The 15825-nt window shown below is 59.5% G+C and overlaps 1 protein-coding gene across 1 annotated transcript; it reads left to right on the plus strand.

Annotated features, from left to right (window-relative positions):
- Nucleotides 1-883: 883 nt before the first annotated feature.
- LOC142823080 (maestro heat-like repeat family member 5) lies at nt 884-15132 on the plus strand. The gene is made up of 12 exons (XM_075913370.1): nt 884-1161; nt 1863-2017; nt 2610-2736; nt 6223-6410; nt 7139-7276; nt 7434-7554; nt 8085-8228; nt 10127-10249; nt 10669-10771; nt 12077-12151; nt 12770-12920; nt 13839-15132. The coding sequence occupies exons 1-11, from the start codon at nt 973-975 to the stop codon at nt 12874-12876; spliced, it is 1470 nt and encodes a 489-aa protein (XP_075769485.1). The 5' UTR covers nt 884-972; the 3' UTR covers nt 12877-12920; nt 13839-15132.
- The last annotated feature ends 693 nt before the right edge of the window (nt 15133-15825 follow it).

The following is a 15825-nucleotide window of genomic DNA, read 5'->3' on the forward strand; positions in this document are numbered from 1 at the left end:
GGAGGGCAGTAAAGCACTGGAATGGGTTACCTAAGGAAGTAGTGGAGTCTCCATCCCTAGAGGAGTTTAAGTCTCAGCTTGACAAAGCCCTGGCCGGGTTGATTTAGTTGGGATTGGTCCTGCCTAGAACAGGGGGCTGGACTTGATGACCTTCTCTGGTTCTATGATTCTACATTGGATAGATGGAAAGAGCCACCTTTTGAGACTGGTACCAAGGCAAAGTCCCTGGTCTGAAGACTTAGTTGGAAAAGGAAGGAAGAAAGAAAAAAACCATCTCAAACCCTAAGAAGCTCAGACATTAGTTTGCCATCCCTAAAGAAGGAAAACAATAAATCCTGAGAGACGAGCTAAACTTTTCCCTCCTTACACGTTATAAGAAGTCTGTTTTTTGAGGAAGAATGGCTCTTGCACAAGAGGGGGTTTTGCAAAACAAGGGCTGCTCGTTAATTATGCAAATGGAGTGCGGCGATATTCCACGCCAAGCTTCATTTGCATAAGCTTTTCCTCAAGAAGGCTACATTGTAGATGTAGCCTCAGTCTCAGCTACTTCCTGTCCTGCCCATGATTCCTGCTGGTTGGGAGGCAGCGCCACACGCTGCCAGGTGGGGAAAGCAGAGGGCGTTTCCATGAGGGCCCTGCACTCCGTCCTTTCCGCGCGGACACTGTGGGCTACTAGAGCCACTGGGCCCATCTGCTCAGGCGTAGGATGGAGGATGGAACATGGGGCATGTTCTCCAGTCACCCCTCTGCTGCCCTCCACACGGGATCTGCAGGGCTCTGCGGGTTTCTCAACCAAAGGCAGGTGTCCTGGCAGTGGCCGTGAGTTACAGGGGCCTGTGGTGCCCAGGGGACGGGGGGACCCTTGGCACCGTGCGAGGCTGCTCAATCAAAGGTCTCAGCAGGCTCCTCCATGCTCACTAGGCCCTGCCAGCCCCCAGGGAGCGAGTGTCCCAGGGCAGCTGCCCAGTGGAAATGCTCAGTCCCTACAGGCTCTGCCCCTGTTCATTGCAGACCCTCGGGGAGCCCCCTGCCTCAGCCCAGCCCACAGCCCTGCTGCTGGCAGCCGTGAAGGCTCTGACGGCCCCCGCCCTGGAGAGCTTTCAGGCGGCGGAGGAGGCGCTGAGAGCCACCGTGTCCCAGCACAGCGCCCGCATGGAGCGAGTAAGAGACGCCCGGCGAGGGGCAGGGGCGTGTGGGGAGAGGGGCTGGGAGAACTGGCTCTGAGGAAACCGGCCCTGGGGCACAGGGTCACGGTCTGGCAGGTCGGCTCAGCCCCTTTCCATTCGGTGCTGGGGTGGGCAGGTGTTTCCAGAGCTCTGTGCACTGGAGCTTGGACACATCCCTGGGGCCAGCCCAGCCCCATGGCAGGTGGGTCACAGCCCCGCCCTGGAGCGCGGCACTGACAGAGTCTGCCGTGGGGCCGCCACGCTGGGCTCCCGGAGCGGACGGGGTTTCCTCACGTGCCCTGCAGGGCCCTTGTGTGACCCACCGGTGCAGCAGGAACCATTTGGCTTTGCACTTTGCCCCGGTGCCTCTGACATGTGATCCTGCTGCCCAGCCCCACTGACTCCGGTGCCCCCCCCGGGAATTAGACTGGTGCAGGGAGGGCTCTGCCCGAGTCCATTTCTACAGCCCCTTCCTAGGAGGTGTGAGCATCAGTCACTGCCCTGATCAATTGAGCTCCATCGCCCTCTGGGGAGGCAGGAATTCTACCCGTGTGACACACGGGGACCTGGGACCAAGAGCGGCTCATTGACTTGGGGACGTTCCTGCCCTTCTCCGAGCGCCGTCTGCCAGGAGGGGTGACCTGGCAGGAGGCCGCTCTTGAGCCATCCCCCCCTCAGCTTTCTGGCTGCCTCCAGGTGGGAGACGTCGTGGGAGAGATTTTCACCTGGCTGGACGACGTCGAGGACCCCAGAGCCAGAAGAGCCGCGCTGGGAACCATCACCCTGCTGGCTCGCGCCCACCCCCGGGACGTGGTTCCAGCCTGTGTGGCCCACGCGCCGCCATGGGACAGGTAGGGAGAGGCTGTTATCACCTCAGCCCGATTTCCCCTCCCTCCTCCTCCAGGGCAGAGCGCGGGAAAGGCCTGGCAGGCCACAGCGATGGAGCCAGCTCCCTGCTGGGCACCGGGCTGTCCCTGCCTCCTGAGGGGAGATGCCCAGGCCCAGCCCCTTGGAAACCAGCCCCTCCCCCTTCCCTGCCCAGAGTGCAGACGTGACAGGTCCCTGGAGAGTTCTAGCAGGCTCCTGATTTCTGTGGTCACCCCCCTTCCCGCCAGCTCCACCAGAGGAGCAGGACCAGGCTATGGGGAGCATCCCTGGGCCATGACTCCAGCGTAAATGTCACCGAGCGGCCTTTGGTGCAGGCTGGGCTGGGTGGTGTCACGCTGTGCGCAGCCCGAGGGCAGTTACTGGAAGCAGGAGCAATGAGGCCTCTGGGGAAGGGAATAAATGAAGAGCTCGCGGAAGGGACTCACCCGCCTCAGCCTCCCAGCCCCTGGACGTCTCCTCTAAGGGCCCCCTTTCCCGCCGGCCTTCCCAGCCTCTCCCTGGGGACACAAGGGGGGGCAAGCAGGGACGCTCTGATTTCGGTTTCTGACCTTGCAGAGGTGCCAGGGAGCTGTGGAAGGCCTTGGGGGAAGAAGCACAGCTCTCCCGGCACGTGCTGCACCAGCTGCTGGACAAGCTCCAGAAGAGCCACCGGGAGGAGAGGAGCCGCAGCGTGTCTCTGGCCGTAAGTGAGACTGGAGCTGTCACGTAGCGAACTCGCCACCGAACACGGAGGCCCCTCACTTGGAGCTCAACCCCGTGTGCGTCCCAATGCTCCAAATCAACCCTGCAGCTCCCTGCACACGGGGCTTAATTCCCTGTGCTCCAAATCAACAGGGCAGCTCCCTTCACACAGGCCTAGCAGCCAGAGGTGTGTTAGAACTCCTGGTGGGATTGGTGTGGAGGGGGAGGGGGGACCCAGGCCACCCTCTCCACCGGGTCCCAGTGCACCCTGTCAGCGTTGGAGTGGGGCACCACTAGCTGGGTGGGGAATCCAGCCGAAAGACGCCAAGCACCCGGGGTTCAACTACCCGCCCTGGGCTGCTTCCTGCCAGCTTCTCTCCCATCCTGAGCGCCGTCTTTCCTCCAAACCGGGGCTTGTGCTGCGGTTCCCTGCTGACTGGTGATGGCGTCTGGGTGCAGCTGCGCTTCTCCTCGGGAGCCCCAGCGGCACCTCTGCCCCCGTAGGCGTTAGCCCTTTCTGAGCTGCTCCACCGGCCTTTCTAGCTACCTCCAACTGGAGCGCACCCAGCACGCCTGTGAGGGTGCGACCTTCTCTGCCAGGCAGCCAGGCTTCACCTCTGCAGCCCCAGTGCAGGGTCGGGACACCACATGTCAGGGCTGATCTCCACTCTGAGCACAGAACGTGGGGACCTGAAAGAAAACTTAAAAAAATGAAGCCTGGTCTTTGCAGTCGCTGCTTACAACACTCCCCAAAGTCACAAATTTACTAACTTTGGGGGGAGCTTCCACAATCAAATGACTTATCCTTAAACACAGAGACCTGCCCTTGCTGGGAGTTTTAACCCAATAAGAACAGTTGGAGGGTGAGTTTGTAAGAGGCTCGAGTGTGTGTTAAAACTACGGATGCGTTTCTTGTTATTTGACATTTGTAATTCACTTTGCTCTGCCCTTTCTCACTTGCAAACACATAAATCCCACAGCTTGTGCTTAATAAAATCACTTTTGTTTCCTATCAAGCATTGTGTAAACAGTTGTGACCTCAGACCAGAATAGACTCAATGTCTGTATAGCTCTGTGGGCGGGGGAGGGTCTCTGCTCTGTGCCTCGGCTGGGGGAGACCAGGAGACCTGGCCCAGCAGGACAGTGTAGCGAGAAGCTCTTGAGTGCCAAGAAGCGAGTGTCAGCGGCTTTGCCAGCGCTCTGGGAAACGCCCCCAAGGAGTCTTCTGTGATCGCGCCCGTGACACGGATCCTGCCGGAGGCAGGCAGGAATGGGCGCAGCGACACCGCCCGGCGCCCCTCGCTGAAACTGTCTCCCTGCTTGAGGACTACGTGGCCTCAGAGGAGCCAGGGAAGCCAGACCCCAAGCCGGGGCATCTGAGGGAGTCAAACGAGCAGCACGGTCAGGGTCCCTCTAACTGGGGCAGGAGGATTCGAACCCGACCCGGCAGAAGTTCCCATTGACCCTGGTGAAGTAGTTTGGGATCTTGGGGGGATGTTCTCCAAGAGCAAAGAAGTGACCCAACCCTCCAAGGCCTGGCAGCAAGGGGCAGACACAAGCCAGGGAGATGGTCAACCTCAGTGCTGGCTCCAGGGTCCCGGTTTGAGATCAGCAAGGACCTTCTTAATCGCTGGGTCCAGCACCCACTGACCAAGACCAACATCTGCCAACTACTGCTCCCGTGACGGTTCTGCCAGGAGTTGTTGTGCCTGGGACATGCAGTGCCCTGGGCCAGACCCTTCAGGAGAGAGAAAACTCTACAGAGAGTGGCCCGGCAGGTTTTCTGGCTGGGGAGGAAGCACGTGCCCTGAGTGCCAGAAAAGCAGCCCAATAGTGATCAATGCAGGACCACTGATGCCCTTATCCCTGGCAGGGACACCTTGTGAGAAGATTGGCTTAGATCTGGTGGAACCCTTCTAGAAGAGCAGGATGGACCATTAGTCCACCTCCGTGCTAGTGGGCTACGCTGTTATGCTTAATCGAAGCAACGAGACCTTTTATAGGGGGAAAGGCAGTACGCCGCATTGATTGAGAATACAACAGTTGCATATGCTTTTCAAACAGACACAAAACATCATGCATACACAGTTCTGCCAGATGATATGGTTACCAGTCCAGAGTCTGTGTCAATCTAGTGGCCAGGTAGATTGAGCACAGGGGGGAGCAGGGCCTTGTCGGTCGATCGATCCGATATTCCTCTCCAGATATTGTGGCAGACGAACGCAAAGTTCCATAGCAAAGCACCCTGCTTTATATATTCCTTCTTCTTGTTAAAATCCATGGATCTCGCTCTGTCCGCTTGTGACCGGAATGTTATCTTTTGATGTGAGTGTTCCCAGAACATCTCTCGAAGGTTCATCCTGTAGTCAGTCGTCCTTTCGGGGGGCTTGCTCCGCTCTAAGGCTCATCAATCTGCCAATTATTCAATCTTCTCATGAGTAGGGGTACGCATTGGTGGTTATAGATGACTCCTCTGCAGTCAGGTTGTCTCATCCTCAGGACATCGCTCACACTCGCTCAACCCCCTCCTTTGACCATCTGGTTCTAAAGCCATATAACTTTGCATCTTATCTCAACACATTCACACTTATATTGCTATATTACTGCTACGTTACTATACCTGAAATAAGAAATAAAAAAGAAAAAAACTCAATCCTAACAACGCTACCCGGTGCCCCAGACAGTCCCCCCACGAGCTGCTATTGCCAACGAACTCCTGAAGGTGCTTGCGAGGTTCGGGCTGCTGTGAGAGACGTTTAATGGACCAAGGGCCTAATGTGACCTGAAATCTCATGACAGAGCTATGCTGCTTCTCGAACATTCACACTCCTAGAGCCTCGGTCTGCCCCCACAGACAGGTGGGTGAGAAGAGGGATTCAACGAGACACAAAACTGCCATGGAAGTTCATGGAAGATGATCCTCGACACAAGGATAAGTTGCTACCTTGGGCCCAGAACACACAAGCAGCCCTGCATGATGGGGGAGTGAAAACGAGGACCTGCAAACCAGGACCTCCTGGAAAGCCAGTCACCGGGAGCAACGTGGGGTCTGGACTGAAACTGCATCGACCTCCCGGCATCGTCCCGGCTCCCTGCTGCTTGTGGCACTGGAGTTACTCAGGCAGCAGAGGGATCGTGGGATGCCCTGTACATGCGCCTAGAAGTTTGGGTCCCCTCATGATGGTGTCGCCCCCTCCGGTCAGGCCTGGGAAGGTGAAGGGCGAGGGCTAGGCCATGGAGAGAGATAATGGGGAATAATGTCAGCCGGACTCTTCTGATCTTTCCAAGAGGTTCTCTTCTGCGCCCATTCTAGCAATGGAAGACGGGTCAGGGGCCATCACATCTCCCCTCCCCCTGAGGAACTAACCCTCCTTCCTCATAAGCCACAAGGATGTGAGAAACGGCACCATCATGACAGCAAAATGCCATGGGAGCGGATGGGAGGTGGGGACAGCTCAGTGACTTTTCTGTCTCGTTCTGACTCCAGGCTATGGACACGCTCTATGAGATCTTTTTCCTGTGGGGATACCGAGAAGCCATCTTGCAAATGTTTCCCCACTTGCTCCTCCTCTGCATCAGGCAGGTGCAGCACGTGCTGGACCTGCGCCTGCCAGGGACCTGGACGGCCAGCCAGAAATCCAGCCCTGAGGGATCCAGCCGCCTCAGCCCCTTGAGGTAACGGCAGGGGAAGGGGCAGAACAGATTTGATCTGCTGCACCCGTAGGTCACACACGGCCCCTGCGGAGCCCAGGTGCAGTTCTGGGCAGGTCTGTCTGGGGGGAGCGGTGCTGGGCACCCGTGTGCTTGTGAGTCACGCTTGCTCCTCTGACCCCGCCCACAGGCCGGCTCCTTCCCAGCACAGGCAGGGACCACGTCAGTACCTCCCCATGCGCCACCTGCCGAAGTGTTAGGGCCTCGGCCCCACAAGGCCCCAGCCCAGGGCAGGGTCGCCAGAGCACATGCAGAGAGAGCAAGGCCGGCAGCACTGGGGCCTGGCCCGGCAGGGGGGCCGTGTCACAGGCAGGCAGGAGCAAGAGGGACCATGAAGCTTATTCCGTGTGGATTCCCCTGGAGGGAGCCGGGGAGCCCGAAGGCACCTCAGCTGCTGCAAACAGGCAGAGTTTTTCTCCCTCGCACCAACTAAGGATCTGGCCCATGTGCCCAGTGACCTGGTGCCGGCCCCAGTGAAGAGTCAGGTGTTGGACCATTAGGAGTGAGGGCACCGAGCATCTGTAGAAGCTGCAGTGTCGCCACCTGCCAAAACCTCAGTGAGCCCCGACAGGGTGCTGGGTCCATCCCGGGGGAAACTGGCTACTGCTGACCATGCCTTGTGCCCCAGGCCTTGAGCGGGTTGGGCTGCAGTAGATTTCTGACACCAGGATTTTTTTTTTTTTTGAGTTTAGCACGTCCCTGGAGGCCGTGAAGACCCTCTTTTCCATGCCCAGATACTGGAAGGAATTTGCCAGTATCCAGTTACAGCAGGGCTGGGAAATGATCGCCTCCCGCCATCACTTCTCCCGAGGGGTGGGCTTGATCGCAAGGTAGGAGTCTCAAGTTTCCTCTTCTTGCGGCCTGTCTGGGCAATGGGAGTTGGGCGGGAGATCCTCCTCTGCCCCAGCCGGCCCTCTCAGCCCCGCAATGGGGGAGGGACTGTCTCTCCCTTTGGTAATCCTGGGGACTTTCCCTTTGCTCTTCCAGAACCATGGTCGAGCACCGGAACCCACAGGTCCCTGTGGTTCTCAGAGAGGCCATCGCCATCGTGCAGAGTCGGGAGGAGGAGGAGGCGCTGAGAGAAATCGCCCTGACTTTCTGCACCGAGGTGAGAGTCCGGAGCGGCCTGGCACACGTGGGCTTGTGCAGAGCAGCTCAGACCCCTCCTGGGCCAATAGGTGCTGGGGCCCATGGCCAGCGGTTCAGGAATCTCACAGCCAGCCAGCTCCTCTGCCCACACAGATACTAGCGGGACTGGGCAGAGTGGAGGGGGGCAGGGTGAGATTGCTCCTGGCTGGATGCACCTCCCTGGGACATGTGACAAGAGGAGATGTTTCTCCAGCACACCAAGCCCGCGCCTCTCTCCTCGCCTTCCCCTGGGGTTTCTTTTTCCTCTGCCACAGCGTGCTGCCCAGGACGCTTAGCGGTCGCCAGAGAGTCCTCTGTCCCTGGAGTTCATCAGGTGCTTGTGGATTAGTTGCCCTCCTAGGAATGGACCATTTCAAACACCAGCCTCTGGCTCCTTCACTCCAGAGATTTTGTGCAGCATAAAGTGGCCAGTTGGCAAAGATGATGGGGCAGGCACAGACAAAAGGCAGATTTCTGCTCCTTAGCCTGACGCTGATTTTCTCTTTCCAGTTTCTCCAGAGTCCTTCCATCCTCAGCACTGTCACCAAATCAGACCTCCAGGAACACCTGATGGAATGGACCCGAGACAACAACCCTGCAATACGGAGGCTCTGTCTGCGAGGCCTGGCCAGTGTTCTCTTCTGGCCGGGGAAGGTGAGGGCGCGTCTCAGGGGTTGCTGGGGTGACTGCTGGCCAGCCAGTGTGGGGAACAGCAGTGCTCTGTGTGGCTGGTTTGGTGCCTCAGAGGGAGGGCCCCAGTCGTGGGCTGTAAGTCGCCCTGTCTCTGAGGAGTTTGCCTTTGACTTGCCTCTCAGTGGTGCCCTGGGGAGCCCCGATCTGACACCAGGGGACCGAGGAAGCCTGTGGTGCTCCCAGCGCCAAAGATCCTGGGGTGCGATACTGAGCAAACCAGGCGCGAGGGGGTGTCCCTGCTCCCAGGCAGAGCATGGTCAGTGTAGGTGGTAGGGAGGCAGGGGTGGGTGAGACTGCTGCGGGGCCCAGGGCAGCACTGCGGGGCCCCGGGCAGCGAAATTTCACGGGGCCCCTCCTTTAACTCGGTGCATGCGCGGGGCCTCGGGAAGCGCGGGGCCTGGGACAGCCGCCCCGCTCGCCCTGCCCTTAATCCACTGCTCTGGGGAGGGGAAGGAGACTCAGGTCGTCGCTCAGGGCAGTGGGGGGAGGGGAGTCGGGCAATAAAGCCCAAACTTGGCAACGGCAGAGGAGTCGGGGGGCGGGGCAGAGCTCGGTGGGCGGGGCCTGGAGCGGCTCTCGGCAGGCGACAGGGCAGGCTCTGCTCGAGGGCCAGGGGTGCAAAGCACCTGGCGGAGCGGCAGGAGAAGGACTTTCTCCCCTGCTGGGGGGCTGGGCCGTCCCTGGGGTCTGGCCGATGGGGAGGGAGGGTCCAGCCCCTGCCCCAGGCTGCGTCTCAGGACAGTGGCGAGCTGCCTTCTGCATTCCCACAGGGGCAGTTGTTACGGGCCCAGCTGCCCGGGACCATCGCCATGTTCTGCGCCACTGACGCAAGGACTGTCCTGGAGGCCATGACGGAGGCGGCAGACGCCATCTACCTGCTCGCCGGGGAGGGGCTTGGCTCCATCTCCCAGGACATGGCAGTCAGCCTGCGCCCGCTCATTGACCACGTAAGGCTGGGAACCCCGGAGAAGCACATTCCCCCTCCCTCCTCTCCCTGCCGCCCTGCTATGTCCCTGCCCAGCCCCTTCCCCCCTCAGGCCGGCCACGCAGCACCCAAGGGGGGCCCTGCCATGTGTGGGGAGTCTCCGACGCAGCCCCCCTCCCAGCAGAGCCCTTCTGGGCCAACCTGAGCACCAAGCTCTCAGCCCTGCTACAGCCTCCCCCCCGAACCTCCTGTCCCCAGATCCTCCCCCGCCTGCTGCTGCTCCCCAAGGGGGCAGGCGTGAGCGCCAGGCCCCAGGGCCCCGGGAGGGGAGCCCAGAGTAGCCTCTGTGGCCAGGGACACGGCCCGGCTCTCACCGGCTTCCCCGCCCCCGCGTGTCCTTGCCAGGAGAGGGGCAGTGTCCGCTCAGCCGCCATTTCCCTGCTGGGCACCATGCTGAGCGGGGTGAAGGACCCAGACAAACCGGCCGTGCAGCAGGAACTCACCATCTGCCTGCTCCCGCTGCTGCTTCACCTGGCAGACGAGGAGCAGAGCGTGATCCTGGTAAGTGCCGCGCTCGGTATTTCCAGAGAGCAAAGCGCCAGAGTCCCCTGGGCCCCACCCGTCTCCAGAGCCCCTGCCCAGCCAGGGCCACTGGGGACGTGCAGGGGCCACAGGGGAGGGCCCCTGGGCTCAGACCCTTTGGGGTCCCAGAGCGGCCTGGCGCTGCCGTTGCCGTCTCTGCGCAGAAGGGCTGAGCTGTGGAGATCCCGGCCAGCCAGTTCTCAGCCCCTCCCCTGAGCAGCCTCCCATTGGGAACAAGGGGCAGGAACCTCCCCTGGCAGGGAGAGCAGGAGCCCAAGGAGCAGGGAGGAGGGGACGTGCCCCAGACGCTCCCTCTCTCAGCGAGGCCCCTTGCTCTCCCCTTGTGCTGCAGAGCTGCAAAGTGACCCTCTTCCGCTGCTCCGTGTTCCTCGGCTGGGCCAATCGGAAGAGTCTCTTCTGCAGCCTGGCCTGGGACGGCTCCTCGCAGCTCTTGCCGTGCGTCGGGAAGTGCCTGGTAGGTGTGTTCTTTGGGCCCGCAGAGCAGTGAGTGGGGAGCTCAGGGAGACCTTTCTAGCCCCACCCCCCGAGCACCCAGGGGGTTCTCCACCCCGCTCGTCACGCAGGGACATCAGAGGCAGCCCCTCCTAGAAGGGCTCCCGTGGGGTCCTGTCCCTTTTGCTTGTGGGGGGCACAGCGGCTGTGCACCCTGCTCCTGCCCTCCAGTCCCTTGCTGCCCTGCAGGCCCTGTGGGGTTAGGACACTGGGACTGCAGGGCACCCTCTCCATCCGGCCCTTCAGAGAGGGGCAGCTCCATCGTCTGGGCTCCTACTGGCTCTTGCCCTGCCCTCCCTCTGAGCTTCAGCAGCCCTGGCCTGCCCGCTGTGGGCAGATCACGTTGTCTGCACTGAGCATTTCTCCCTGCTCTGTTCCTAGATGGAGAATAACGAGAGGAACGTCCCAAGGCTCCTGTTCCAGGCCTTAGCCTATCTGGAAAGCTCCCAGCCGTCCATCCGACATTCTGCAGCCCTGTTCATCGGTAAGCAGAGCAAACCCACTTGAGCTTTTCCCGTGCTTCCTTCAAAGCTCTTTTTCCACTTCCCACTCCGTTCTCTGGGACCAGGGGGAATTTTCACTAGTTTCATTGAACAATCAGTTCAATAGGTTACGATGTTATCACAAACATGCGCTGCCCATCCCGACAGTCTCATCCAATCGCATTAATGGCTCTAGTCTCTCCAGCCTAACCAGCATCTCTTCCTCCTTATCAGTTCTGGGCTTTCAATGTCTGTCATCCCGCTGAGACACATGGGCACAGACAGACATAGCCCGGATCCGATACGTTTTGTTCTCTGCTTGTCTGGTGGTGAGCCTGGGCCAGGCAGAACTCAGCTTTCCCAAAGATCCCCCCTGCGATACGTCTTTCAGTGGGCTTACAGCAAAATTAAGTGTCTCCCAAGCACAACTTAGCTTTTTGGGAAACTTAGTTTAAGAGCTGCATCACAATGCCAGTGGGAGGGGGGAAGAGGAGAGCTCCCTGCAGAAGTCGTAAGGACACCGCACTTTTAGTGTTCTAGGGACACATCTGTTTGAATTAATAAACAATGAACATGAACCGAAAGGGGTTTCAGGACAAGCATCAGTCAGCAACTCAGGAGCCTCCTGCAACTGCAAATGTGAAACATGGATATAACATGGAAGAGTTAGTTGAATAAAATATCAGCCCTATTGTGTTTTTGTGTATGATTTAGTCCTTCCCATCCCTAATATACTGCTTCAAGGTCTGCAGCTTAACACTGGTGATCATGTGCTATTTCCTAAATTAACAGAAGTCAGGTTATCTACCAGAATGACACACAAGGTGCTCTCTTAGCTGGTGTAAAATGCTACTCCCAGCTATAAATTACTATGTTTCACTGAGGAGATTTGCAGTAGTCTTTGAGGAAATTAGAGAAGTAATACCAGTGGGGAACTTGATTTAAATCAATGCACCCAGCCTGACAAGCACTAGAATCCGACAGCGGGGATCTGCGTGGGCCAGAATTCACATTTACTGCAAGCTGGAGGGAACCACTTTGCCATTTGGTCTCTTCCAACTTCTCCTGCCCACAACTTTTTGGCCACATCTTCACGAAACCATCAAGATGCGATTTCAGTCGCCTTTGCAATTGGCCTTTCAGTGACTTCTGGGGCCGGATGCTTTCTCCCATGTGCTTCGTGCCACATCGAAGGGCCGGGTATTGAATTTCCCAAGGGCTGTCTTGTGGGAATGGCTGAATCTTTAGCAATTTTCAGGGATGATGTTGAAAAGTCCTGAGCTCCGGGGTATTCCTTGTCTGTTTAGGAGAGACCATCCACCATTTCGTCTACCTGTTGGCGGAGACAGTGAGTGCAGATGACATCTACCGCCTGTGTGAAGGTAAGGAAACAGCTCTGGGCGTTTGTGCATCTGTGGGCAATATGAGGCCTGAACACAGCTGTCCCAGTGTCAGTCTCTGTCTGAGGACAGTACTTAAGAGGGAAGAATGGTCTTGCTGGTCAATGTAAGAATGGGAGTCAGGAGATTTGAGCCCCCAGGAGCAACTCTGTGCCTCACCTTCCCCACCTGTAAAATGGGGATAAGAACACAAAGGCTCTCAAGGGAGGCCGGCCAGAACTGAAGATGACTAGTCATTAGCAGGAGGAGAAGGATTCTTACCCTCTGTCACAAAAAGTTCCACCACCTGCTCCCCTCCACTAGAGAGGTTGTAGGCCAGAGACTTTCACCCAAAGTTGGGTTCTCGGCTCCTAGGCCATCCCGTGCGGGCCCCCAGGAAACACCTTTCCCTGCCACCTCTGGAGCACTGAAGGCGGCACAAATGCACAAAGGATTCGGTAGAAGTTAGGAGCTGAAGCCCCTTTCTTGCTCTGCACCTAAATGCCAGAGTTACGGTTGCTGTCGTGTTCCCGTGGCAAAGGCCATTGGGAAGCAAAGGTTTCCCAGCCACCTGTGACAGCAGCTCTGTGAGGTTTCCAACCCATTTCCTCTTTCTTTCAGCTTTCCAGGAAGTGCCTTTAAGATCAGACAGGACCACAGCGATCGTCCTGAATGAACATTTTAAATGGCTGCAGAAGCTGGCAAACCTCGTGTGGGGTGCGTTTTGATTAGGGAGCGGCACCGACACAGAAGGACTCTTCATCCTGCCACGGTACGTACAACAGATGGGAGCAGCTCTTTGGAGCAGGGACTGGTCCGTGGGCTGGGTATTCACAAGGGACATCAGCTCCCGTATCAGAGTCCAGCCCAGAGACACCTGGGAAGACGTTCCGAGGCTTTCGCAAAGCCGGGGTCCTGGGCAGCACAATGGGAGAGGGAAGCCGGTGCTGACCAATGCAGGGTCAGACACATGGAAAGCAGAAATGTGAATTATTCCTGTCTGTCTGAGATGGGGGTGGGCGGGGGGGAGGCTTAGTTGTTGGAGCAGTGGCAGTGGGGCCTAGTAGTTGGAGTGGTGGCGGTCGAGCCTAGAGGAGCTGAGAGCAGGAGCCCGAGCCAGGAGTCAAGTGCGGGCCTGAAACTGTCTAGGAGCAGGGCTGGGAGCTTAGCTGGACTGCGAGCCGGGCTGCGCTAGGACTAGGGACGAGGCTGGAGCAGGAGCAGGGCTGGAGCAGGCTGAGGCCTGGGCGGCCTGGCACCACTCTCAGGCAGAGGAGAGGGCCAAGCCATGAAGCGACACTGAGCAGACTGAGTTGCTGGTTCTCCTCGGAGGTGCCGATGCCTCTTCTGAGACTCACCAGCCCAGCTCCTGCCTCCTGCATTGGCTGGAACCTGACTCAGGACAACTCAGCCCAGCGTGGGGCTTCCTCAGGCTTCAGTTCAGGGAGGAGTCGGCCCCTCGGAGCCGGGCGACAGATTCACCCTCCCCTCTGAGGAAACCAGGCCCTGCTGTGGCGGCTTGACAAGGCCCTAATAGAGCCTGGGGCCTTCCCTGCATGGGGCCAAGCGCACTCCACAGCATTAGCCACGAGGGGAGCGAGGGGATGGGGGGAACCTGCCCTGCTCCAGAGTCTCCCCCTTGACAATTGTGCTCTTCTCATCTGTGCTCCTGCCCTTTCTCCTCTGGCAGACACCGGCTGAGCCCACCACGAGCCCGGCCTGGCCAGAAGACCAAGCAGCTGGGACACCAGGAGGATGCGGAAGAGGCAGAGCTGCACGTGACGGGGAACCAGCCGCGCAGAGGCCAGGAGCCGTTCCGCCCCCAGGCCAGAGGAAGCCGAGCCCCTCCCCAGCCCTACGGTCTGGTCGCCAACGTTTGTCTGGCCCGTCACCCCAGGACACAGCTCACGAGTCACCATTAGACCCACCCATCTCCGGGCCCTTCCCACCGGCCTCTGCCCATCTGGGTGGGTTCTTCTCATCGCCCATCGGCCTTCCCACAAACACCAGTGTGGGACCACGCTCTTGGGGGGACAGGGGCTGCGCGCGCTCTGGGGTCCGCGGTGGGGGGAGGGACAGGGGCTGCGCGCACTTTGGGGTCCGCGGTGGGGGGAGGGGCTGGGGCTGTCCAGCGCTCTGGGACTGGGGTGGGGAGCTGAGGCTGTCTGGCTGCTCTGGGGCTTGTGGGGATGCCAGGGAGCCAGGCAGCCTGGGGTTGGGGTGGGAGGGTAGAAATCTGGGGCTGGGCAGCCACCAGTGTGGGGAGGAGAGGGCAGGGCAGGGCCAGCAGCCTGGTGGGCAGGGGGGGGCGGAGCCTCGGGAAGAAGGGGCGGGGCTGGGCTTTGCCGTCCCATGTGAGCCGTTCACTCACTGCCCATGGCTCCCACTGCTCTACCAGTCGGGGTAGTGGCCCTGGAGAGAGGGGACTTGCCCAAGCACCAGAAGTGCTGTGGTCAGGTTCTCTGACTCCTGTGACCCCTGCAAGAAACCCCCACAGAGCCCTCTGCCCACAGGGGCGGGTTTCACTCCCCCTTCGGGCAATCTCAGAATAGACACGGGCACCAATCAGAGCAGGCCAGGCCCGGAGACCTAGGCCAGAAGCCCTCGATGTCTGGAGCCGAACAACTGGCCGGCCGGCAGCATCGTCCCGGCGATCCCACGGCGACGCAGCGAGGAAGAGGTGGTCTCGCTCCAAGAAGGTGTTTTTCAGGAACTCTGGCCGAGGCCTTTGGGCTGCGTCGCCTCGGATTGGTGCCCGAGTCCCTTCTGCGATGAGCGAGGGGGTGAAACCCGAGGCAATTGGCAGGGGGCCGTGTGGGGACTTCTTGGAGGGGTCCTGGGACCCTCTTGCGGGTTTTCTCCCCGTGGATCTGCCTCGGGAATGGATTTCACCCATTGGAGACAGTTTCAGAGCCAGGACGCATGTGGAATTGGGTAACGGGACCCCTCTGAGGACTCCTCTGCCCGCCCCCCACCAGTCACGGTGGCCCCTGCCCTCAGGAGCAACGAGGGTGGGGGGGCCACACCAAATAGGGGAAGTGCTGTGGTGTGAGGATCTTCCCTCAAGAGGGTCCTGGGACACCTCCAAGGAGTCTCCCCTCCGTCCTCTCCCAACCAGGGAGGGTCACCCCCCGCCAAGGCCAGCTCAGAGGGGAAACATGCACCAGTCAGAGCAGCTGGTGCCCGAAGGCCTAGGCCAGAAGCCCCCATCTCCGGAGCTGAGCGGCCGGCCGGCACCATCGCCCTGGACATCCCAGCGCACCACTGCGGGAAGGAGCCCGTCTCGTTTCCAGAACTCAGCGCCTGGCCCGTCGGGCTGCACCTTCTCTGACTGGGGCACGTTTCCTTTCTGAGCTGACCTGAGGGGGGTGACCCTCACTGGTTTGGAGGGGCTGGTGGGGAGACTCCTGGGAGGGGTCACAGGACCCTCTTGTGGGCAGGACCCCGCAACACGGCACTTCCCCCATTTGGTGCAGTCCCCTCCCTCGATGGTCCTAAGGGCAGGGGCCACCAGGACTGGTGGAGGGCGGGCAGAGGAGTCCTCAGAGAGGTCCTATGACCCATTTCCAGATGGACACTTTGCTGGGGACATCTGCCCCCCATCGGACTGACAACTCGCCAGCCTAACTGGGTAACAGCTGAGAGTTTGTCTAGTCGCTGGGGACAGACCCGCAGTC

The sequence above is a fragment of the Pelodiscus sinensis genome, chromosome 32 (assembly GCF_049634645.1).
Source record: "Pelodiscus sinensis isolate JC-2024 chromosome 32, ASM4963464v1, whole genome shotgun sequence".
In the NCBI taxonomy this organism is placed as follows: domain Eukaryota; kingdom Metazoa; phylum Chordata; order Testudines; family Trionychidae; genus Pelodiscus; species Pelodiscus sinensis.

What these genes read in the sequence shown, in the direction of transcription:
- LOC142823080 (XM_075913370.1), top strand. Translation starts at nt 973, where the DNA reads ATGCTCAGTCCCTACAGGCTCTGCCCCTGTTCATTGCAGACCCTCGGG. An exon ending in CACGCGCCGCCATGGGACAG is followed by an intron (nt 2,018 to 2,609) that starts GTAGGGAGAGGC and finishes CTGACCTTGCAG; the next exon opens with AGGTGCCAGGGAGCTGTGGA. An exon ending in GGGGTGGGCTTGATCGCAAG is followed by an intron (nt 7,277 to 7,433) that starts GTAGGAGTCTCA and finishes TTGCTCTTCCAG; the next exon opens with AACCATGGTCGAGCACCGGA.